General features: G+C 42.4%; 1 protein-coding gene across 1 annotated transcript in view; it reads left to right on the top strand.

Annotated features, from left to right (window-relative positions):
• LOC126419391 (uncharacterized) overlaps positions 1 to 22436 on the top strand; it is a 211532-nt gene extending 189096 nt beyond the window's left edge. The window contains exons 8-9 of the mRNA XM_050086579.1: positions 5333 to 5620; positions 22243 to 22436. Coding sequence (XP_049942536.1) covers positions 5333 to 5620; positions 22243 to 22436 — 482 coding nt within the window. The remainder of the gene's footprint in view (positions 1 to 5332; positions 5621 to 22242) is intronic.
• The last annotated feature ends 4751 nt before the right edge of the window (positions 22437 to 27187 follow it).

Below are 27187 nucleotides of genomic sequence, written 5' to 3'. Positions count from 1 at the left end.
ACTGTTCGTGCAGATGGTTGCTGTCTTGCAAACGTCCCCATACGTTGACTCAGGGATCGAGACGTGGCTGCACGATCCGTTGCAGCTATGCGGATAAGATGCCTGTCATCTCGACTGCTAGTGATACGAGACCGTTGGGATCCAGTACGGCGTTCCGTATTACCCTCCTGAACCCACCGATTTGATATTCTGCTAACAGTCATTGTATCTCGACCAATGCGAGCAGCAATGTCGCGATACGATAAACCGCAATCGCGATAGGCTACAATCCGACCTTTATCAAAGTCGGAAACGTCATGGTACGCTTTTCTCCTCCTTACACGAGGCATCACGACAACGTTTCACCAGGCAACGCCGGTCAACTGCTGTTTGTGTATGAGAAATCGGTCGGAAACTTTCCTCATGTCAGCACGTTGTAGGTGTCGCCACCGGCGCCAACCTTGTGTAAATGCTCTGAAAAGCTAATCATTTGCATATCACAGCATCTGCTTCCTGTCGGTTAAATTTCGCGTCTGTAGCACGTCATCTTCGTGGTGTAGCAATTTTAATAGCCAGTAGTGTAAATTCACATTAATGATTCAGATCCATTTGAGTACCCGTTTCATATCGAGTATGACAACTATATGTATATCATACTGGTTATTGTAAGAGAGTGCTCGCTCTATTGCTTTAGGTGAGGCATAAAAGTAACAGGGGAAGCGTATCATTCTACGCTGAGGAGTGCAACTGTTAATCCACAGTGGTATGACGTTCCTGTAACGTGAACTCAATACCGCACATGAACAAAAAGTGTAAGAAAACAAGCCAGTCTGGAAGAGCACAACTGTTGTTGCTACATCCATTCTTACACGTGTACGCGTCCTCAGCTCGTGGTCTAGTGGCTAGCGTTGCTGCCTCTGAATGACAGGGTCTTGGGTTCCATTCCCGGCCGGGTTGTGGTTCAAAATGGTTCAAATGGCTCTGAGCACTATGGGACTCAACTGCTGTGGTCATAAGTCCCCTAGAACTTAGAACTACTTAAACCTAACTAACCTAAGGACATCACACACATCCATGCCCGAGGCAGGATTCGAACCTGCGACCGCAGTGGTCGTGCGGTTCCAGACCGTAGCGCCTTTAACCGCTCGTCCACTCCGGCCGGCGGCCGGGTTGTGGATTTACTCTGCCGGAGACTGGGTGTTTGTGTTGTCTTCATCATTTCATTATCATCATTCGTGACAGTGGCTAGATTAAACTCGTTAAAAATTGGGAATTTGTATGGGCTCTGATGACCGCGCAGCTTAGCGCCCCACAAATCAAACGTCATCACACGTGTACACACCGACGAACAGACAATATCGCCCCACTCTATGCCTAACTGTGCTTCGATGTCCATCACTTTGTTATTCGAATCCAGATATAGTGTTTTGTGAGTGACAGTAATCGACTAGGTCTATCATTAGAAGGAGTGTTATTGTTGTTCATTGCAAACTGTGACAGATGAAGGTGCGAAGAAGCGAAGGAAGAAAGGGAAAGGAAGACTATCAGAAGAAAATAAGTTCAGAAATGCTCGCAAGGCCTATATTATAGCTTCACTGTAGTGAAGGCACAGGAATTTAAATACCAACAAACTGTATGTAAATGCAAATACGCTTAGCAAATGTATACATTACGACCAAAAACTTTTTTATAAGTTACACCACTGTAAACGAAACTATGAACTATGCCTAACGCAAATTAAGCTTGTTGCAAGACTAAGGCATGGTACCATAGATATTCTGCAGAAAGTAGACGTCACGTAACCGTGATGTACATTGTTACAAATGGCGAAGGTGAAATTGTGGAGATTTGTAACAATACTTTCTCCAATATCTTTTGTGTGTACGGTAAAATTCACCAGCCTTAGCAAAAATCAAACAGACTGTTAACCAAGTACATGTTGAAGAATGATGTAGTAAGAAAATTGATAAAAAATTGGGTTCTTGGAATGAGATTTTCACTCTGCAGCGGAGTGTGCGCTGATATGAAACTTCCTGGCAGATTAAAACTGTGTGCCCGACCGAGACTCGAACTCGGGACCTTTGCCTTTCGCGGGCAAGTGCTCTACCATCTGAGCTACCGAAGCACGACTCACGCCCGGTACTGCAAGGTTCGCAGGAGAGCTTCTGTAAAGTTTGGAAGGTAGGAGACGAGATACTGGCAGAAGTAAAGCTGTGAGTACCGGGCGTGAGTCGTGCTTCGGTAGCTCAGATGGTAGAGCACTTGCCCGCGAAAGGCAAAGGTCCCGAGTTCGAGTCTCGGTCGGACACACAGTTTTAATCTGCCAGGAAGTTTCATATCAGCGCACACTCCGCTGCAGAGTGAAAATCTCATTCTGGAAACATCCCCCAGGCTGTGGCTAAGCCATGTCTCCGCAGTATCCTTTCTTTCAGGAGTGCTAGTTCTGCAAGGATCGCAGGAGAGCTTCTGTAAAGTTTGGAAGGTAGGAGACGAGGTACTGGCAGAAGTAAAGCTGTGAGTACCGGGCGTGAGTCGTGCTTCGGTAGCTCAGATGGTAGAGCACTTGCCCGCGAAAGGCAAAGGTCCCGAGTTCGAGTCTCGATCGGGCACACAGTTTTAATCTGCCAGGAAGTTTCAATTGGGTTCTTGTTTGTGAGCACATAAAAAAATTTCGAAGTGCTGTAAGCCGCTATGGGAGGCAGGATTCAGGGAACATATACATTTTGCAGGTTGTACAAGGCTTTAAAAACCGAAATCTTGACAGCAATGTTCCGTACAGTTTTTATTATTTGGTATTTAATAAATTTTTCGATATTAAACTGTCCTTCTGCCATAGAGCAGACACAAGTACGGCATGTGAACTGTTAGTTTTTCAGATAACAGCATCTTCTGATACAGTTGAAACAGGGTTCAAAAATAAACTGAAACTTCAACACTTGAAAGCTGAAAAAGCCGAAAGGATGTGAAAAAGAAAGATTTTAATGACTCTCAGATTCCTAGAACCACTAGTGTGACATTTGCTTTTGTTTTATAAAGGCTACTGTCTTTCACGACCTTAACTCGTATTAACGTGTACTACCTGCGACAATTGTCAAATTTCAACCTTCAGACCCACTTCCGCAATAGCATCAGTAAAATGAATATGCGGCAGGGAGGAATATCAGGTAGGTGAGGGACTGAAATTGCAACCTCGGTCTTTTAGCCACTTAAAGAAATTGAAACTACGGACAAACTCACAATATGGGGTCATAACTGTTGTAGGCAGAATAAAATTAGAGTAAAATTTTGTGCTATATTTAAGTTGAACTGAAATGTGCGCAGAAATAAATTACAAGCTCCCAGTCAGAGAACTTTCCTTCCTGGGCTGCGACCGTGATTTTGTCGCTATTTAAAAACGGAAAAGGTTTAATAAAAGCAAAAGTCAAGAAGAATTAAAATAAATGATAGAAAATGGTAACCTGACAAATTCATTTTAAGTAAAAATGCTAATCAAAGCTGATTATTTCAACTTCAAAAAAGTAGCAGATATATTATTTAACATAGTACAAATTTACATTACAAAACTTTAATGGGTAAAAGTTACTTATAATAAACCAGTCTAAAACGTGCTTAAAAGAACCTTCAGTGAATTCGAACAAATATCTGAAACTGATATTTCTGAGAAAGACATGACCAAAAAGATAGTATCAGTAGGAAAAATAGCTATGTTGTGCAAGTTACTTATTACAGAAGATAAGAAGACCGATTTGAAGACTGGCTGAATTTTTGGTAAAACCTGACAAACAGTTTTATGAATGCATCACATCTTAAAATCCTAACTATGTGTCAGTGAGGTGGTATTAATGAACTTCAATAGTTTTCCATCAATAAACTCTAACTTTACGCAAAATCTATGTTTTGTGTTATTGGCTCACTTCTAAGCCTCAGGCACTTACAGCTCATTTTAGTTCAAATATTGTGAATATAGGACACACTGCATTTTCTGACCTTTGCTTTTTTTGAGCTTGTCTTGTTTAATTTACATATTTTTAAGTATTGATCACAGTGCAATATGTCTTAAATTATATGTCTAAACCTAGTTCCAATTAGAAAATTGAAAGAAAGTAATAACCAAAGAAAGCATGCAATTCCTGGAAATGTTAGTAATGGCACTTACATACTCATTTTATTCAGCTCTTGAATTCTTTAAAAATCACTAATATTGTTAATGCTGTTGTTTCACATGTGTCCATTTTCTAAAATAAAATCTGTGTGATACGTGTATCTGACAACAGCTGCTGAAAAGCATTGAGGCCACATGCCATGTTTGTGAGCATACACTATGTGATCACAGCTGAGTGTTCATGAAGCACACCGGAACCTGAGTCCAGACAGATGCTACTGATTGGTTCTTGTGTGACAATAGGCTAAGTCTTTTGTAGTTTTATTTTACATACGTACTTCCCATTTCTGTTCTGCACAGAGGACGTATATAAATAAATACTAGTGAAAATGGACAACACTATTAACCAACTATGAGGGTTGCATCCCTTTATCAAAAATGCTGTGACTACAAAGGCTTCGTCTGACGTATTTCCTTTTATGCCAATGTAGTCTGGAGTTCTACTCCACCAAAATTTTAACATCCCTCAAAATCCTAGAACATCATCAATCTTCCCATCTCCCCTCTCCCATTCATATCCTGCTAGTTATTAATTTCCACCTAGCTTCTCTCTCACACTGAACACCTGCAGCATTCCCACACTTTCCACATACTTGACAACAATCGAAACAATTCTTTCATACCTGGTTACCAGCCCTGTATTCTACCACATGTGTACTAGTACAAACCCCCAGCCTTACACGTATACTCTCCACATTTTATCCCAATGAAACTGGCACCACTTACTCATGTGTACAGTCTTTTCCAGCTCCAACAGAATACTCCCTTAGCTCTCTGTGCCAGAGCTACTCAGCTGCCATTTTCCCTCTTCCTTTCCCTACAGTCAGTATGGGGTAGTCCTCCCCGTTTTCTGCAAAATGCTCTGTCACAAAATCCTCTCTCCTACTGCTTATTTCACATAGCTTAATGCAGTAAACTGGAATGTTTCTTTATATTACAAACATTGACGACAATATATGAGTTTTAAAAGACAAAGATATTTTATTTAGTTTTATCAACATACAACTTGGTTTTTTTAACAATTTAAAAAAAAGTACAAATATTTTATCGTTTTAAGTCGTCTTTGTAACTGTAATCCCATACATTGTGACTGCCCTTGGCAGAAGAGTGCTGCCAACCCACCTTGGCCCCAACGATAAAGGAAAAATATAAGTAAACATACTAATATTTCCCATGTGAATTTTCTTCTAGGAACATTACTACCACTGAAACCGATCTGTGGAGATGAAGGTGGATGCAAAGATAATACACAAACACATCCACATGGAGAAAAAGATGGCACTGGAGGTAGAGTGGGAGGTAAAGGAGGTGGAAGTGGTGGTCAAAGGAGGAAAGGGCTAGCACTGCAACTGGTGATTGACCAACTCCCATGCCTGCCAGGAGATATTGTTTATGAAGATAACTGCTTTAGCTGCTATTGTTTAGTGGATGGTGCTAGCATCTTGTGCTTAAATTTGGACTGTGAACTTGAAGACATGGGTGAGTTGTATCTCAGAAATAAACCACACTTTATTTTTTCATATTAATTGTTAAGAGTAAGACACATCTTGAACACACATGAAACCCTCTGTTGCTCTTCAGCACTACACAATGAGCGACCAGAAGTCATCAGATATATCAAAGGTCACTGAATGACCATTTCAGTATTGCTACATCAAACTTGTACATCCATGCTACATTCATTTCTTGATCCCCCACTGCTACATATCCTCCATCAGAAAGGTTCCAACAAACCACTCTGTAATGACAGCCACGATGCAGGAGTTTGTATCATGAGACATTATGAACATTAATATTACAGATCAAAACAGCTGTAACAAAACATATCGTAAGTATACCACACACACGAAAAAGTCTTACGGACGCTATTTTGGTAACAGCATACAACAGAAACTTAAGTAATATGTTGCATGTCCCTGGGGAATGTGATAATTAACAAAATTGTGAATAATATGCACTACGTGATCAAAAGTATCCGGACACCTGGCTGAAAATGACTCACAAGTTCATTGCGCCCTCCATCGGTAATGTTGGAATTCAGTATGATGTTGGCCCACGCTTAGGCTTGATGATAGCTTCTAATCTCGCAAGCATACGTTCAATCTGGAAGGTTTCTTGGGGAATGGCAGCCCATTCATCACGGAGTGCTGCACTGAGGAGAGGTATCGATGTCGGTCGGTGAGGCCTGGCACGAAGTCGGAGTTCCAAAACATCATAAAGGTGTTCTATAGGATTCAGGTTGGACTCTGTGCAGGCCGTTCCATTACAGGGATGTTATTGTCGTGTAACCACTCCGCCACAGCCCTTGCATTATGAACATGTGCTCGATCGTGTTGAAAGATGAAATCGTCATCCCCGAATTGCTCTTCAGCAGGGGAAGCAAGAAGGTGCTGAAAACATCAATGTAAGCCTGTGCTGTGTTAGTGCCACGCGAAACAACAAGGGGTGCAGTCCCCTAAATGAAAAACACGGCCATACCATAACACCACCGACTTCGAATTTTACTGTTCGCACTACACACGCTGACAATGACCTTTACCGAGCATTCGCCATACTCACACCCTGCCATCGGATCGCCACATTATGTACTGTCATTCGTCACTCCACACAACGATTTTCCACTGTTCAATCGTCGAATGTTAACGCTCCTTACACCAAGCGAGGCGTCGTTTGGCATGTAACGGCGTGATGTGTGGCTTATGAGCAGCCGCTCGACCATGAAATCAAGTTTTCTCACCTTCCGCCTACCTGTCACAATACTTGCAATGAACCCTGATGCAATTTGGTATTCCTGTGTGATCATCTGAATAGATGTCTGCTCGTTACACATTACAACCATCTTCAACTGTCGGCGTTCTCTGTCAGTCATCAAATGAGGTCGGCCTGTACGTTTTTGTGCTGTACGTGTCCCTTCGCGTTTCCACTTCACTACCACATCGGAAACAGTGGACCGAGGGATGTTTAGGAGTATGGAAATGTCGCGTACAGACGTTTCACACAAGTGACATCCAGCCATCTGACCACGTTCGAAGTCCATGAGTTCCGCAGAACGTCCCATTCTGCTCTTTCACGATGTCTAATGACCACTGAGGTCACTGATATGGAGTGCCTGGCAGTACGTGGCAGCACAATGCAACTAATGTGAAAAACGTTTGTTTTTGGGGGTGTCCAGATTACATAGTGTAATTACACTTATGGGAGTTCTGATCAGTGAGCTTTGTTATCTATGAGAAAATTTCGTCACATGCAATTGGCAGCAACAGCCAGTTACAGCTCAACAAAATGTCAACCTGGTGCAAAAATGGACAGCTAGCTTTATCATACAGAACAAGAAAGTTGTTCGGTCCACACTACTTGAAAGTGTGGTGTTGTTTATCAGACTACTGAGTACCATCTACTGTCAGCCTGCCTAAACAGATATGTGTGAGTATCAATGTGAACAGATTTGAAGCAAAGTGGCCATACAGGTTTAGCTGTAAGTAAAGCAAATAGGAGACTGGAATACATTCTGGTAAAAGACTGTAACAAATATGTTGACAAAGCTCAACTCGAAGACTGTAGAAAAAAGTCATCATGCCTCTAGTAGGAATGTGCTCACTAACATGAAGAACTGCCACTTCAGCTGGAATCTATGATTATTCTTCAGGATGCCATGGAAAATTCTAGAGAGGTTGTGTAGGTGAAAAGAAACAGATACCATTTCATAGAATAGTCACCCATTTCGGTCTCGGAGGGCCTCAATAAACAGTGCTCTCGGTAATCTAAAGGCATTTCGCAACACTTTGATCCTGAAGCGTCTGCTGAACGCCATCAAGGGAATTAAACCGTCGTAACTTTACTCTCCTTGACGTCATCAAGTATCACCCCTCATTATAAGTGTCATCATAAGCCCACAAATCTCTACCCTCCCTACACTCATCCATTTTCGCCTCCTCAACTCCGCTTTTTTCCTTACTTGCAACAAATCATTGCAAAATATTAAAAAGGAAGAACCAATCAAAATTCCAAGACAGTTGAGCCAACCCAATCGTGTTAATGTGGCATTAAAACCCCCATCTAACCCTCTTCCCCTACCAACACCCAATCAAAATTTCTAAGATGGATGGACCAGATCAAATGTGCTTTATGCCATATCCTGTTCCTGTCTTTCCGACGAACCACAGTGAACTATTATAATGAAGCATCCAAACAGAAAGTAGTTTCAATAAACCAATTTAAAAAATCGAAATAGTGGGACTAGCTCAGTTGTGCTTCGTACCCTACTGCCCTATACCCACTATAGTACTAAAATTATGTGTAAAAGTTATACCAAATAGCATTATTCTGTGATATTTTCATAACTGCGTACCACACACACACACACACACACACACACACACACACACACACACACATATTGCATCTTCTAACATCTCCATCCAGTCTCCTTTAATCAGAGCAAAGGATTTTAGTCACCATTAAACTGAAAGAGCCACATCTAGGCAGCGGGTAAAAAAGAATTATGTTTTTACCATTTCCACATGCAATGAAGAGCCAGAGAAACAGGTACACCTACCTAATATCGTGTAGTGCACCCGCAAGCACGAAGAAATGCCGCTGCACGAGGTGGCATGGACTCGACTAATGTTTGAAGAAGAGCTGGATGGAACTGACACCAAGAATGCTGCAGGGCTGTCCATAAATCCGCAAGAGTCCGAGCGGATGGAGATCTCTTTTGAACAGCACCTTGCGAGATAGTCAAGATATTCTCAATAATGTTCATGTCTGGGAAGTCACGTGGGCAAACTGAAGTCTTTAAACATAGTGGAGTGTTCCTGGAGCCACTCTGTAGCAATTCTGGAAATGTGGGGTGTCGCATTGTCCTGCTGGAATTGACCAAGTCCATCGGAATGCTCAATGGACATGAATGGAAGCAGGTGATCAGACAGGATGATTACGTATGTGTCACCTGTCACAGTCGTATCTAGACATTTCAGGATTCTATATCACTCCAACTGCACATGCCTCACACCATTACACACCCTCCACCAGCTTGAACAGTCCCCCGCTGACACGAAGAGTCCATGGATTCATGATGTTGTTTCCACACCCTTAAACGTCCATTCGCTCGATACAATTTGAAACAAGGCCTGTCCGACCAGGCAACATGTTTCCCGTCATAGTCAGTCCAATGTCGCTGTTTACAGGCCCACGCGAGGCTTAAAGCTTTATGTCGCTCAGTCATCAAGTGTACACGAGTGGGCCTTCGGCTGTGAAAGCCCATATCGATGATGTTTCGATCAATGATTCGCACGCTGACAGTTGTTGATGGCCCAGCACTGAAATCTGCAGAAATTTGCGGAAGGGTTGGACTTCTGTCACCTTGAACGATTCTGTTCGGCCGTAGTAGGCTCCGTTCTTGAAGGATATTTTTTCCGGCCGCAGAGAAGTTAGAGATCTGATGTTTTACTGGATTCCTCATATTGACGGTACACTCGTGAAATGGTCGTACGAGAAAATCCCCACTTCATCGCTACCTTGGAGATGCTGTGTCTCACTGCTCGTGCGTCGACTATAACACCACGTTCAGACTCACTTAAATCTTGATAACCTGCCATTGTAGCAGCAGTAAGCGACCTAACAACTGCGCCAGGCACTTGTTGTCTCATATAGGAGCTGACGACCGCAGCGCCGTCTTCTGCCAGTTTACATATCTCTGTATATGAATACGCATGCCAATAGCAGTCTCTCTGGTACTTCAGTGTATAAAGCATGTAACCCAGCTGAATTGCGTAAAACGACGCCAAAAAGATTTCTTAACAATGCTTTAATTCGTGACCATCATAACCATTGGTTGTCTGGCTCACCTGGTACATGTGTTACTCTCATTGGAACGTATATTTCGTTCACTATGGAAGAACAGAACACGTATAAAACATACTTTTCACGAATAGTTAAAACCGAAGTTTGGTTATACAATATAATTAACAAATTAGTAATGTGTAGTTCTCAAAAATGAGTTTTGCTTTAAATATTCTGCAAAGCCCTGACGCCTGTCTTCGTCAAATGAGAGCTGCTCTGGTAAGATCCTCAAAGTCCAATTGCTGTAGCATAATGTAAGATCCCACAGAGGTTTGAATTAATTGGCAAGCACACCATGGCACTTAGCAAACATCAGAACAGGCTAAAAGTCTGCAAAAACTTATAAGAAGGACAAAAAGCAGTGTTTATGTTGAGTATCACAATCTTTACTTCAAGCATCACATTGTTATTTTACACACACATTCATCTAGTACCTCAAACATTGCTGTGGACTTTCAGATTAAGTGCCACAGTGCTATTTTCATACCTAAAAAGCAATACCTTTTCTACATTCCAAGTTAGGACCAATGGGCTGAAGCTACCTTTTTCAGTCATATAACTGTAGAATATACGTGTTAGTTAAAATACTAGACCTCAGTTCAAAAAAGGAAAAGCCAATTATATGTTGCAGAGCTATTTCCTTGCCTAAACATATGTGGTTTAAGGAATACAAAACATTTAAATTTAGGCCTATGACATCGAAGCTACATATACCTGGATTAAATACTGGGAAAACACAGAAACAAATGCAAATTCTGAACGTAAATATTAGAGGACGCTTATTATGTAACACCCTCAAATTAAATACTGAAGTGTCACAGTGATATCAAAATAAGCAAAGGGTATTCCATCTGATGTCATTTACTGTCACACATAACCTATTTTATTGATAATGTTTCACCACCAATTCACTACAGTTCACTTGTAAAACGCAATCAGTGATACTGAGCAGCAATAATACAAATGTTATGACCTAGCCAAAACAAACTGCTGGAGTTGGCACTATGGCTAACTAAAACTGTAATTAGCTGCAAAATATACAATATAAATTCTGCGACTATCACACACACCACGATTTTAGGAAGCAAGGAAAGAAATACATGTTTTAATTATTTAAACTACATTAAGATTTTAGGAAGGAAAGTAGAAGATATTTTGTTACGAAGTATCGCCTAAACTACAGGATACACACATAGTCCATGTCCAAATATTGGTTAGAGATGTAACACTTCCAAAACAATGGCTGAGTCGATATACTGAAAGTAAAGAAAATTGTTTATCATTTATCGAGTACAAAAACAAACACATGAACATACATGCAGGCTGCTTATCATAATATGCAAATACAACTACAGTTCTCTGCAAAAATTGGGCCTAAATAAATTTGTATTATTTATAAAATAATGCACACTTTGCAACCACAATGAACCTTCGAAATAGTACTCCCATGTAGGAACTGTCTGTGCTACTTACTTACCTGCGATTGACACTACTCATGAAAAATTTACGGTAAGTAGCACTCGTTACACAATGAATGTTCCATAGAAGTACCATGCTTGCAAAATCTGTGGACTTCCAAATTAGATATTTCCAGATTGAATGTATAAGTGACTAAAATTATAACTCATTCATCAGGATTTGCTCAAAAGATGTTAATGTAATGAAACGTGACTATGGAGGCATCGAACTACCTAATGGAAAGTTACAACTAAATTTCACTAATCTCAAAATACTACTCCACATAGTGACAATTAAACAGCTTTGACAAATGGAAAGTTGACATGGAGGACCACCATCATCATTTAATGAGATGAAGCGACAGCGAAACAGTGATACTGACGTTTTGTTGAACAGCGCAACTGCACAGACCTAATCCAAGCTTGTACCTCCCCCTACATGCTAATATAATATAACGGAACGAAGTCGAAAGATGTAACCGTAAATTCAAGTCAAAAGGTGCGTGGCGAAGAGTATACTGTACCACTACCAGTTTGCAAAATGAGCGGCGGGAAAAACGACTACCTACATGCCTCTGATAGGCCGTAATTTCTCGTATCTTATCTTTGTACTCCTATCGCAAAACGTATGTTGCCAGCAGCAGAATCGTTCTGCAGCCAGCTTCTAATGTCGGTCTAAATTTTCTCAACAGCGTTCCTCGATAGAACGTCACCTTCCATCCAGTGATCCCCAATTGAGCTCCCGAAGCATCTCCATCATACTGCTCGTAACAAATACAGCATCCCGCCTTTGTACTGCTTCGAAGCCTTCCTTTAATCCTACATGGTACGGATCCCAAACACTCTAGCAGTCTGAAGAGAAGGCACACTAGTGTCTCTTTTACAAATGAGTCACAGTTTTCCAAAATTCTCCCAATGAATCGCAGCATTCCTTAGCACAATCCCGACATCCTTGTTCCTTTTCACATCGTCTTGCAAGGCTACGATACTTCAATGATTTGACTGTGTCAAGGAGGATATTAATAATGCTGTATCCGAACATAACAGGTTTGTTTTCGCTACTCGTCCGCATTAACGTATATATTTCTACGCTTAGACGTAGCTGCCATTCATCACAACTTTGTCTAAGTCACCTCTTATCCTCCTACAGTCAGTTAACTTCAACACTTTCCTGTCCACCACATCATCATCAGCAACACCAGCGGATTGCTGCCCACCCTGTCTGCCAGATCATTTGTGTGTGTACAAAATAATAGCGGTCCTGTCACTCTTCCCCTGGGGCGCTCTTGACGATACTCTTACCTCTGAGGGACACAAGCTGTCGAGGACAACGTACTGTGTCCTGTTACTTAAGAGGTCTTCGAGCCTCTCACTCATTTGGTGAAAAGGGTGGTCCGTTTTGATAAAGAGGACCTTAAATGTATATATACCTTATACGAAGGTGATTCAAATGAAAACCTTAAACTTGTAATAACAAATCGAAATTTCACGCCGTTATCCTGTGAGTTGGTAAGCGTGCTACAAACCGTGCAGAATGGCCTGCAGGTGGCAGCATCGTGCAGATGCACACATGCCGTCGCAGTATCAGTATAAAGATGGCCGCCCCACTTGCGACTCGCACCAGGGAAGAACAGCGTTTTCTTATTCGGTTTTTCCTTAGTGAAGGTGTGAAACCTATTGAAATTAATCGACGAATGAAGGTTCATTATGGTGCTGCATGTTTGTCACAGCAGCAAGTCTACGAATGGAGTAGGAAGTTCGCAAATGATGTAACTTCAATGGAAGATGCTCCTCGTCCAGGTCAGGCACAACGAGTTGCGACTCCACAGAACACTGCAGCATTTGAAGCCATAGTGAAGGTAAACCGCCGAATGACACTGAATGACATTGCAGCATGTTTACAGATTAGTCATGGGTCAGCACACCACATTGTGCATGATGTGCTCCAGTTTCACAAAGTATCTGCAAGATGGGTGCCACGGCAGCTAAATCCTGAAATGAGAGAACGACGTGTTGATGCCTGCGGAGAACTTCTACGGCGCTTTGAATGAGAACGTGATGGCTTCCTTGCAAGAATCGTTACTGGGGACGAAACCTGGGTTCACTTCCACCGACCACTTCCTCATCCACCATACTCACCAGACCTTGCCCCAAGTGATTTCTAGGCGTTAGGACCACTCAAAGACACAGTGGGAGGAAAGAAGTTCCGTTCTGATGAAGAGGTACGCCACGCGGTGCATGAGTGGTTGCGCGGACTACCAAAAGAATTTTTTTTTTATAAAGAAACTTACGCACTTTGTAAGCGCTGGAGGACTTGCGTTGAGCGTGGGGGAGATTATGTTGAAAAGTGATACGACTTTGTACCACTTCTGCACAATAAATAATATTTAAAAAATGTTTATTAGAAGACTGAGCTGAGTTTTGTTAGCAAAGAGGCTATACATTGAACTCCAATTTTAATATATATTTGGATATACATTGAAATTGTAGTTTAACGTATATATGTATATTAAAATTGGAGTTTAAGGTATTGTTTCTATGGTAACAAAACATAGCTCAGTCTTCTAATGTAAGTTTTATCATTGCAGAGCAGAAGAATCTTAAAGTTGGGTTGAATAGTTTATAAAGTTAACGGGTTCAAAGTTCTTTTAACAATAACCATCTTTCTCCTATTACGATGATATATAAAATCAAGTCCGAATTTCTTCGGCATTTCGAAGCATCCCATGTTCTTCAATTTAGTCTCTGTTTTTATTTTTTTATTAATCTACCAATTCATTAAAATAATTCAATTTACTTAAGTGATCAAGACCTTTTCTTGAATCATTGTTACCTTTGCGTTTAGTAGTGGAATTTTACGATTTATCAAAATTTCATTCTGATGAAGACAGCCTTAATAGGTGTCGAAACGCAGGTCAATGTACCTAATAGTTGTTTGCAACCAATTACCTGTATAACCATACGTTGAAACTAGTATACCGTTGAAACTGTGTGGCAGATCAAAACTGTGTGCCAGCATAAGGAAAAGATCCCGGTCCGGCACACAATTTTAATCTGCCAGGAAGTTTCATATCACCGCAGAGTGAAAATCTCATTTTGCTAGTATGCTGTTGCTGACTAGCAACCATGTTTAAAACTGATTTTTTAAAAATTATTTCAACAGTCAACTTGAAACTATGGCAATCAGATTCATTTATAAACCAAAACAGAATACACATACACTATGAGCTACTGTTTAGGGGTCTTAACACTGGTTCCCGCATTAATTTCAAATAGACTTCTGATGGATGAGACGTCATAAGTGAGTTTGTGTCAACTCATGATAATGTGGCTGTACAGTCTTGGATGCTAATAATCTTCTCTTCGACGTACAACATACATTGTCGCTTATATGACGTTTATTTACAAATACGTTAGAGCTGTGTCGGTTGGACTCACTGTTCCAAGGTTATTACAAATAAGACATTTCACCGTACAACATCGTTAATGCAGTAAAACTTGAATATACGATTTATCGCCGTTCCACAGGTGAGCCATTTTTGTGCTCCGATACATAGTACCAAATGACGAATGCTGGTCGCCTTCCAATCTAGATACGGCTTTTAGTGCCGGGAATTTCCGAAGGGATATTTGGTTCCCTCCGATACAGCTCTTCTCATTTAAGCGGAGAGGCCGCATTCTTAAGGGAAACAGAAACTGTCAGGGAAGAAAGAATCCGAAAGCAATTGGCTATAGCCTGTAGCAAGGGAATAGTCTCAGTATTTGGCTAAACTGAAAATGGGAAACCATAAAAATCGTTTTCAAGGATGACGACGGAGGGATTCGAATCATCTCTCCTCCCAAATCCGGTGATTGCTAACTGTGCCTCAAATCGTTGAGCCATCGCGGTCCGTGGAGAGTTATGAAAAACTGTTTGTACATTTTTTTTTCAAATAAAATACCGGGTGATCAGAAAGTCAGTATAAATTTGAAAACTTAATAAACCACGGAATAATGTAGATAGAGAAATAAAAATTGATACACATGCTTGGAATGATATGGGGTTTTATTAGAACAAAAAAATAATAAAGTTCACAAAATGTCCGACAGATGGCGCTGGACAGCAAAACATCAGTGACTGCTCATGACAATCGTGTAGAAAAGGAGCTGTAATGAGAGAGAGAATCAGATGCGCTAGCAGTCGCAGCATGTTGACGTTACCTGAAAAGGCGCTTTTAGTGAAGCTGTATTATCAGAATGAGGAATGTGCTAGTTCAGTGCTACGATCCTATCGCCATAGGAAGGGGATTCGAACGGGTAAAGGTCCGTTGACAAATGCAGCTGTGGCGAGAATGATTTCGAAGTTCGAAGCGACGGGTTGTTTAGACGATAGACCCCGTAGTGGCCGACGGAGCACAAGGCATAATGCTGCTGAGACAGTTCAGGAAGAAATGGAGACTTAGCAGGTTCGTCTGTGCACGGGGAAGTCAGCGCTCGTGCAGTCGCACGTCGCACCGGCATTCCATACACTACTGTTTGGTTGGCACTGAGGCGTACCCTCCGATGCTGTCCTTACAAAATCCATCGGCATCATGAACTATTACCTGGCGATTTAGTGAAGCGGAGGGCATTTGCGGTGAATATGGCGGAAGATGACGACTGGTTGAGTAATGTGTTGTTCACGCTCCGAGGGTCTGTCAACGCCCACAACTGCAGAATTTGGGCTACCGAAAATCCTAGGACTGTCGTGGAAACTCCATTGCATTACGAGAAAGTCACGGTATGGGTTGGATTTACCACATCTACCGTTATCGGGCCTTTTTTCTTCGAGGAAATGCGTGATTCTGGCTTTGTAACTGCTACAGTGACGGGTGAGAGGTACACCGATATGTTACAGAATCGCATCATACTCAGCCTGGCTGATAAACACCTGCTGGAACGTACTATATGCAGGATTGCGCTCCACCCCATATTGCTAGATGCGTGAAAGATCTCTTGCGCGCGTCGTTTGGTGGTGATCGTGTGCTCAGCCGCCACTTTCGTCATGCTTGGCGTCCCAAGTCCCCAGACCAGAATCCGTGCGATTATTGGCTTTGGGGTTACCTGAAGTCGCAAGTGTATCGTGATCGACCGACATCTCTAGGGATGCTTAAAGACAACATCCGACGCAAATGCCTCACCATAACTCCGGACGTGCCTTACAGTGTTGTTCACAACATTATTCCTCGACTACAGCTATTGTTGAGGAATGATGGTGGACATATTGAGCATTTCCTGTAAAGAACAACATCTTTGCTTTGTCTTACTTTGTTATGCTAATTATTGCTATTCTGATCAGATGAAGCGCCATCTGTCGGATATTTTTTGAACTTTTGTATTTTTTTTTCTTGTTCTAATAAAATCTCATGTCATTCCAAGAATTTGTGTCAATTTGTACCTCTCTATCTACATTATTCCGTGATTTATTCAGTTTTCAAATTTATACTGACTTTTTGATCACCCGGTATAATGCTTCACAATAAAAGATGGAACTATGATGTTGCATGTTTTTCCTTTATTTGCGCATGTTTCGTCATGTGAAAGTGCATGAATGCATACATATTTTAAGATTAAATTGTGCAGGGAAGTCGTGGTTACAGTTATTATAGTATTAGACGAGTGTGAACACATTTTGGACGAAAGGTCATTAAGGCATTCATCCCACTGACGCACCAGACTGAAGATACGCGTTTGGTACAGCACGGTATTCTGCTGCGTGAAGAAGTCCGCAACTGCTTGCTGCACATGCTCGTCCGACAGGAATTTTCGACACTTCAAGGCCTTTTTTCAGTGTCCGAAGGCCAACGGCGGTTTTCGACACTCATGTTGCCTCTTATATATTACAAGTTCTCCGATGGAAATGAATAACAGCACGCTGGTCCTATTTAGGCTCATCTGACAATAACGTCCCCATAGTTCACAGTTTCCGCATTTGCAGCACGCTCATTGGAAAGACACTAAAGGCACACTAATCTCTTACCTATATGTCGGTGCTTATATACCCGCATCGGAGTCGTGCAGCGTTGCATGTACTCTGCAGCTACGTCCCCAACTGGAAACTATTTGATCGCTTCTTATAACTTTCAATTTCACTTCACAGCAACTGGGTCATGTGTAAATTTCACTTGGCCGAGGCAGGGAGGGGGAGGGGCATCCAGACCTCCCGGACCCTCCCCTTTGGTTAGGTATTTGACTCATCTATCTGGGAACCTATTACATTTGCTCGTACCGTCATTAACAGTCTGCAGATAACACTACCGCCCATATGAAGGCTGCACCGAAATACGAGACCGAACGAGGACCGATGACTGCCGCAGGATTTTGTAGTTTATCCTGGACGTAAACAAAAGTAATGTACTGCATATGAATATAGATGAAGATGTAAAACAATTTGTACTTCGAGATAAATCTCTAACCCTTAAAAGGTGTCACTATAATATGTTCGATTCTGAAACCGTTTCTTACCGAAACTAGGACGAGGTTTTGACGAATAATACAGATAATTTAGAGTGAACATTATCAACTCGACACGAGAACCATTTTGTAGTACAAGATAAGTAAGGCTTATAATTTAGACGCGTGAATAATATTGTTTGGCTTGGTACAAAGATTAAAATGTCCCCGCAAACAAGTGCAATTTATGCTATAATTTAAATCAGCAGCAGTGATGTGAATTTCGTGGTGTTATAGAAGAAATCTTTGCATATTTTGTTTGCCAGTATGTGCTTCATATGCTTTATTTTTAAATGCTATGATACCATTTGTTTTTTGTACTCGGAAGCTTACGTACTTTGATATACACTCCTGGAAATTGAAATAAGAACACCGTGAATTCATTGTCCCAGGAAGGGGAAACTTTATTGACACATTCCTGGGGTCAGATACATCACATGATCACACTGACAGAACCACAGGCACATAGACACAGGCAACAGAGCATGCACAATGTCGGCACTAGTACAGTATATATCCACCTTTCGCAGCAATGCAGGCTGCTGTTCTCCCATGGAGACGATCGTAGAGATGCTGGATGTAGTCCTGTGGAACGGCTTGCCATGCCATTTCCATCTGGCGCCTCAGTTGGACCAGCGTTCGTGCTGGACGTGCAGACCGCGTGAGACGACGCTTCATCCAGTCCCAAACATGCTCAATGGGGGACAGATCCGGAGATCTTGCTGGCCAGGGTAGTTGACTTACACCTTCTAGAGCACGTTGGGTGGCACGGGATACATGCGGACGTGCATTGTCCTGTTGGAACAGCAAGTTCCCTTGCCGGTCTAGGAATGGTAGAACGATGGGTTCGATGACGGTTTGGATGTACCGTGCACTATTCAGTGTCCCCTCGACGATCACCAGTGGTGTACGGCCAGTGCAGGAGATCGCTCCCCACACCATGATGCTGGGTGTTGGCCCTGTGTGCCTCGGTCGTATGCAGTCCTGATTGTGGCGCTCACCTGCACGACGCCAAACACGCATACGACCATCATTGGCACCAAGGCAGAAGCGACTCTCATCGCTGAAGACGACACGTCTCCATTCGTCCCTCCATTCACGCCTGTCGCGACACCACTGGAGGCGGGCTGCACGATGTTGGGGCGTGAGCGAAAGACGGCCTAACGGTGTGCGGGACCGTAGCCCAGCATCATGGAGACGGTTGCGAATGATCCTCGCCGATACCCCAGGAGCAACAGTGTCCCTAATTTGCTGGGAAGTGGCGGTGCGGTCCCCTACGGCACTGCGTAGGATCCTACGGTCTTGGCGTGCATTCGTGCTTCGCTGCGGTCCGGTCCCAGGTCGACGGGCACGTGCACCTTCCGCCGACCACTGGCGACAACATCGATGTACTGTGGAGACCTCACGCCCGACGTGTTGAGCAATTCGGCGGTACGTCCACCCGGCCTCCCGCATGCCCACTATACGCCCTCGCTCAAAGTCCGTCAACTGCACATACGGTTCACGTCCACGCTGTCGCGGCAGGCTACCAGTGTTAAAGACTGCGATGGAGCTCCGTATGCCACGGCAAACTGGCTGACACTGACGGCGGCGGTGCACAAATGCTGCGTAGCTAGCGCCATTCGACGGCCAACACCGCGGTTCCTGGTGTGTCCGCTGTGTCGTGCGTGTGATCATTGCTTGTACAGCCCTCTCGCAGTGTCCGGAGCAAGTATGGTGGGTCTGACACACCGGTGTCAATGTGTTCTTTTTTCCATTTCCAGGAGTGTATAATACACCTAATTTCATTTTGGACACAAGGTGGAATTTTGTCATTCGTGATGAGACATTTGTGTTCACACCTGTGGATTACGACAGGCAACATGTATGTGTTTTCAGGATTCCGCACCACAGTAAATGAGGACGGAATCTATATGTGATCCCTTTGTTGTCCGTCCATCCAAGTCTCTCTGTCTGTTACGAATCCTTTTTCACCTGAAAGTTACAGGTATCAGGTTGAAATACGTCACATATTAAGGTCTATGGTTCCTTGAGGAGGTTTGGATGGGGGGGGGGGGGTGTAAAACATTTAAACCTTTAAGTCAGTGGAGTCAAAAGACACGGCTGTTTACGTCAAAAATTTTAATACTCGCACACTCGCTCATCAAAAAACCATACAGTACTTCCCTCTGACCTAGAACTCTGGAATTTGGAAAGAAGCAACGCTTCGCAGTACACGTAAATTTACAAAATCCGTAAATCATTAATTTGTAATTCTGCCACGTAAAAAAATAGCTTTTTGTCTTTAGAACTTACACTGCATTCATCAGCCGTCAAAAGCGTAGTACAAAAATATTACTGAATGCAAAAATAAAGTGTACGTTATAGTCATGTTTTAGTAAGTAAATAAAATACATTATGATATCCCTTGTCTGTAAATATATAAACTGAAATCTTCTGCACACTTATTTATATATGTCCGGGCCAGTTTCAGGAGAAACTGTAGAGATTTTGTTACGGTCTTGGAATTCCTGGGACCGATATTTGTCAGCATCGGAAAGCGATAAAGGAAAAAAAATTCTCGAGATTCTCGATTCTCGGACTAGATGAACTATCGATGTATACTATTAAGCCCTCTGTCCGCGAGTCCTACTCGCATTTGTCCAATACTTTATGCATACTGTTGCTCTCCACACGAAAACATCTATTTGAGAAGGAAATTTAGTGTTGTATATCTGTTTTAAAGTACATACGCGTGAAGTCACCACACTTACGTTATAGCACGGCAGCTATGTTACATCCTTAAAGAGTAAGATAGTACCTACTGCAAAGCCCCCCCCCCTCTCATATTTGTGGAGTCCTTGAACGACTGTGATTCACCTAGTCACGTGGTATTGTGGCTATTATGGACTGATGAAAGCTCCATGCAGCAGTGTATTGGCTGCCAAACACGCACTGCAGTCCGTTAATGTTTATCTGCTATGCACAACTGTAGGTGCAACCATATTTATTGCATATTTTATACGTAGGCAACTTACGTCCTTTAATGCGACGACTTGTTTATAAGACCCGATAAATGTGCTTTCGACGGTGATTCGTCATTTAGACAGGTCGGACATTCTCTGAGACTTCATAAAGCACTTAACAATAGCTGTAATGCCGAACTCGTGATCGCATGTAATAAATGAATAAAAATTTTACAGTGAAATGGCGGAATTATCTTCAAAAACTTCTACACGACTGTGGTCCACCACGAAAAATTAAAAAAAATATCATCCTCAATAAAGATTTTCTAAATTCACAGAACAACATGTCACGACAACACTGTCACCTTTCTACCAATGTTCTCATTGACTTTCTTTGATCATCTCTATTACATTTTCGTATCTACTGTATGCCCCATGCAGCATCCCCCTGATATCATTCATTCTATGCAGTCATCGTACTTCATAAACTCTCTTTATGCTGCAATAGCACCATAAAATTGTTCACACTAGCCCCTTAAATGCGATTTACTTTTCAGATGCAACACACAATTCCTAAATAATCTACGTCTTATATTGGCCCTCAATACAACTAATGTAACCTTTTCGTCCTACATCAGACCAATTCAGAGTTACCTATAAATATTAAATAACAAATATTAAAATGTAGTGATGCGCTGGATATTTTCGCCGTTAATCTTGTAATGGGACCCTATTGGCTTTAGACAGCTGCCAGTCGTCACGCAAACCGGAAATTCTCCTCAAGTCGATCCGCATTTTATTACGATAGTTTAGAGATGGAATTTCCCTGTGGACTTTGTCAGTGAACAAAATAAATCGTTTACTTTTACTGAAAACAGTGAATATCCTTGCATGCTTCCTTTCGCACTCCGGATGAAGCATTCGGTTGAACGTTCACAATGGTTTATATTGATGAGAAATTCGTCGGTCCAGCAGCATACATACGAAGAGACTCAATGTTTTGGCTTTTGGCCGGTAATGTGGTACAGTATCGAATGCCCATTGGAAATCTATTAGGACCAGAAACTTGTCTTCACTGGCCTCTTCTGTTTGCACCATACTATGCGTCAATAAAGCGAGTTACGTTTCTCGTGTGTGTGATAATCCGTGAAGACATGTTTATTCGTTGAGAGACCATTTTCTAATAGAAACGTCATAATGTTCGAACTTTAAAACATGTTGTAGGCTCTGATAAACGTTATTGGTTACGTAACAAAAGGAACCACTGCTTTGTAGATATTTGCCAGACATACAAACTTTCTTATAACTCTCCATTTGCGTTGCAGACTCAGGCGGATGGCTAAAGAGATAAAGGGAGTATGTAACAATCATTTTTTTTCTTCTACAGGGTCGGCCCCACTGCAAACCTATGCGATTAACAGACCTAAGGTGGCGGATGTTCCATTGGTGACTAAGCAAGTGAAGTGCAGCTCGTCAGCAAAAGTTTTCTCGGAAGGCTGCAACTCCTGCATTTGCGTGGATGCAGACAGCAGTCCCGTGTGCACGAACTGGCCTTGTACGGATTCTGGAAGAAGTGAGTAACCTCCTTTCTTTTGAGCTAAACGTAAACTACAAGCAGTATCTAGACCATATACTGTACGTTACAAAGAGCTTATCAGTGCGCAATCACTTACTGCCTGGCAGTGCAATGTATTCTGCTTTTGCGAGGGTACTGCATGAGAGTTCCTCTTTTATGACGCGTTAAAGACTACTTGTGTGGGCCACAGGGACGTATTCCTGTGCTCCTTAAGCTCGTATTCACACTGGACGAGGTAACTATCGTCGACGTGGACCTGTACGAGTTTTGAGACGTCACTTCCAATTACTTCTTGTTGATGAGCCATTGCTTTGCATTGTACACGAAATATGTTCTTCGATGTTTTGGCAGCGTGCTACGAAAGGTTGAAACAAATAATGCCCTCTATGTCACAAGCAGAATTTCTGAGGCACCGTATTGTATTTGCCGTTTCCTGCTGAAGCCCACATATGATGGGTTTCACAGTATACCTTAGACCTTATAAGAATGTGAGTAGGGGGGGGGGGGCGGTTAGGCGTCTTCTAGCGAAATGATGGCATTTATCCCAATATGTAAACAAACTGGCTAGTTGCCCTAGCCTAATTCAGTGACCCATATGCAAACAAGTTACACACTTGGGCTCTTGTTTTGTTTAGTTAGGATGTAATTAATGGGCTATACCTATTATTATAATTACCATAATTTGTAGCCAAGATGGTCACAGCGTAGTGTACTTGTGCTCAAGTTTACTCAAGTCTTTATTAACGCTCAAGTGCTTTTAACCTAGAGTGATAACTGTCATTTTAATGACAATGATTTATGATCCAAAAGTGCTATCCCCTTCTGCTCACTGGTGCAATGTGCTCCTATTGGTCCCACACCATGAGTCCCTGCACCACAGCCCACCTTATGGTCGCTGCGATACTGAGAGGCGACTTGTCATTTGTAGTCTGTACCTCTCTCGAGCAACAGCACGATCACGAAGTGCCGAAAATCAACCACCTCTCCAAGGAGAATAAAAAGTGGAAGACAGTTCATTCGAATTTGTTACTTTATTACTATTATTATTATTATTTGTCACTGATTAATATTTTTCCCTGCTGTGCAGCGGACTACTGACGATAATGCAGTCAACCAGACTGATTTGTGGGAGCCATAGCCATTCAATTTTCCGCAACACCTACTCAGTTTACTAGACTTTATGTTTCCACCACCTGTTTTTTCCAGCTGTGAAACTTCACTGCAGGAGCAGTAGTGGCACACCGGCGACATATCGCACAATAATTAAATGGAACTCTTCTTCTATCACCATGACTTACCACTATCACAGTCATTGGAAACACCACCTGTGAGGTCACAGTGCCATACATCACTTATGAGAGCCTCTCTACTCAAATTTATGTGGAGACTAAGTGTGACTGCGAGTAAGTGTGTAGTTGTGTGCATGTCCTCTGGTTATGAGTTGAACACGCTAATGGTGTTTGAAAATCCTCAGGTTAGCAGCAAGAATTTTATGCTTACATCATGTGAGTGGTGGAAGTCAACAAGAATTTCTTAAAGCTTGCATATCTGTTCAATGGTTAAACAAACACCCCACATTCCCTCGCTATGTTACCGGCTTCTCACACAGTGTTTGTTCATGAACATCGAAAGACAATTAAGATTTACTACAATGTGCATAGGTTAGAGTACACCTATTTCCAGGAATCAACATTCAGATATTTTAACTTGGTGTGTGCTAGTTCTGCCATCCAGTGTCCTGAGAATGACCACGTCAGGTGGTGGGATTAAGTGTATAAATTTTTTGGTCAAGGTGTAGCATATCCTTTCAAACCAGATTAATTACAGCTCTTTAGACGAAATTTTCACTACAAATTTTGATATGTGTTATGATGCTACATGCAGCATATCTGGTGTGACACCACTACATTACGTGGCCAAAGAAATGCATACAAACCCACATACATTCATGTCCCCCCAATATTATCCAAAATGAAAGGAGAAAATCACCTGTAAAAATATGTCCAATGTTTCAAATAAATCTGCATCAGCAAGATACATAGCTTGGTCAGCAGTGTATTTGTTCTAATAAAACTGTGAATGCCCCTTTTACCAACTGATATGAAAATCACGCTACTTATATATATATATATATATATATATATATACACACATTATGATTTTTCCACCTCGTACAAATTCTAGGGATAGATCAATGAGAGGATACGGACATGATTTCCATTCTAGAGACCATCTAGCCATACTTCATCACAGAAACTGTAGTTTAATTGGCGCTGTACCATGCAGCCACATTTACAGTATGCGTAGTTTCACCCTAGACGGTGGTACTGTTCCTCATATGACACGCCCTAGCGCCCTCTCCTGCCACAGTAACTGGTGATGTTGTGTCTGATTCACTTCTCTTGCTGTCTCACCTTACAGCTGATGTAATTCAACAAAGTACACAATGGTTCTGTATATGACAACAACCACAGCGTACAGTGTTTCCAACAGTGTTTCGCCATTTCTCTGAGAGAGGGTCGTTTCAGGAAGTGGGAAATCGTGAAGGATGCATCTGACATGTTCTGGCATCAGACTTTGAGGAAACTGTGATTAACACCATGGAAGGCGACCATTGTATCAGTAACAGGCAGTTGGCAGACCGGTATAGGGTAAGCCAGATGACCGTGTGGAGCATTATTCATGACAATTCTTACTACCCTTATCACTTACAGCGTGAGCAGGGCATGCTAGGAATAAACTTTCCACATTGGGACCAGTTTTTTCACTGGTTTCTTCACCAGGTAACCATGGTTTCAGGATTTGTGTCATCCATACCATTTACAGATGATGCCACCTTTACATGGACTGGTATTTTCTAGTTCCAAAACAGTCATCTGTGTGATAGTATGCAGAACCCCCATGGTGTGGTTACAGCAAATCAATAGTATTGGTGGTTCAAAAAAATGGTTCAAATGGCTCTGAGCACTATGGGACTTAACTTCTGAGGTCTTCAGTCCTCTAGAACTTAGAACTACTTAAACCTAACCAACCTAAGGACATCACACACACACCCATGCCTGGGGCAGGATTCGAACCTGTGACTGTAGCGGTCGCGCGGTTCCAGACTGTAGCGCCTAGAACCGCTCGGCCTCTCTGGCCGGCAGTATTGGTGGAACCAGAATGTGTGGGTCAGGATAAATGGCGACTGTATTTTGGGATCACTTGTCCTTACACATCTCCTAACTGGCCAGAACTATCGGTGTTTCTTGTGGGTAACTTTGCCTCTCTGCTGGAAGAAGAGCCACTGATGATTCGAATGGTTATGTGGCTGCTATATGATGGTGCCCCAGCCCAATTCACCATTAACGTCTGGACGCATCTCAGTCATGTGCTCCCTGAACAATGGACCAGACAAGGCTTGTTCGTTCACCAGATCTCAATCCATGTGCTATTTGATTATGGGGCCATTTCAAATGTATAATGCATGTGGAGCCCATTCCAGATGTGGAGACACTGGAGCAGCATATTCATGCTGCCTTTGAAACTGTTTGGATGCAGCCTGCTCGATGTGAATGTGTGTGACAGAAGATGTTATGATGGAAACCATTTTCAGCACATACTGTAACTGTGGTTTCATGGAACAATGTGAATTAGGCCGTAGTCCCTGTAGCAATGTATGACTGAATAAATGGTCTATGCCATGGAAAACATGTATATCTGGACATAAGTTCATTACACCTTTTCTGTTCTGTAGCTTCTCGTCTATCAATCCCTAGAGTTTGTACATGGTGGAAAAAACGCCCTGTATTTACACAGAGAGAGAGAGAATAAAATATTATAGATTGTTTTATAGGTTTTAATGTAGTTACTATATTTTCATATCTGACATTAGACCTGCCAATTTAAAACCGGTAATAAAAAAAATACATCATATATACAGTAATAATTCTAGGACAGCTAACAGCAGGTGAGGAAAAGAACTACATACAGTACACATATATACATGTTCATACAAAAGTGTACATAATATGTATATTACATATTAAATTTACATGTGAGAGGTGGAGCCCCTCCACGCCCACACCGGCTTGATGGCCAACACAAAAGGTCTACTGCCATCCCTGCATAAGGGTTAGTATTCACTAAAGTGAGGTGTCGCAGGATGTGGGTACTGCGATGTTTGCGTACGTCTGGTTAGGATTAACCATTAATACGCGCTCATCTGGAGATAGATTGGTCGAAATCTGACGAAGGGTAACGGTTTGAAGGGCAGAGGAAAAAAAAGTGCCAAAGCAAGAGCCAAGGGAAAAAAACCTCTGCGAAAGTTAGGTCGGGCGGCAAGAGCAGTAGCGGTTGTCTTGCTGCCTGCGATAGGTTGTGCAAGGATAGGCTTTGTTAGTAGTGGGTATCATGCATGTGCGTTTGTGCTGCTCGGCGGCTGGCGCTGGGTGCTGGTACAGAGTCCTCGTTCAGCGTCCTGCAACCTGCAGCAGTTAGGTTTGTTATCGGTCTTGTGTCCGATAGGTCATATACCGGAGGCACAGTGTGAGGGAGTGTTGGCAGATTGTTCGTGCGTCTGTGGGCGAGCTCGTCGGTGTCCCTGCTGTGGCCCGTTGGTCGGCTCTAATAGCAGCTGGTAGTTGCCAGTCAGTGTTGCTGATATGCAGGGGCTTACCGACGATTGTCGCTGTTTGCGTATGTTAGTTTACCATAGGTGGTTATGCCCTAGCTAGCAGTGTCTTTGGCCGCTTGTGTTTCCACCTGTGGTTGTGAT

The sequence above is a fragment of the Schistocerca serialis genome, chromosome 9 (assembly GCF_023864345.2).
Source record: "Schistocerca serialis cubense isolate TAMUIC-IGC-003099 chromosome 9, iqSchSeri2.2, whole genome shotgun sequence".
Classification (NCBI taxonomy): Eukaryota; Metazoa; Arthropoda; class Insecta; order Orthoptera; family Acrididae; genus Schistocerca; species Schistocerca serialis.
The sequence above is the reverse complement of the archived record's forward strand: the minus strand, read 5'-3'. Positions and strand labels throughout refer to the sequence as shown.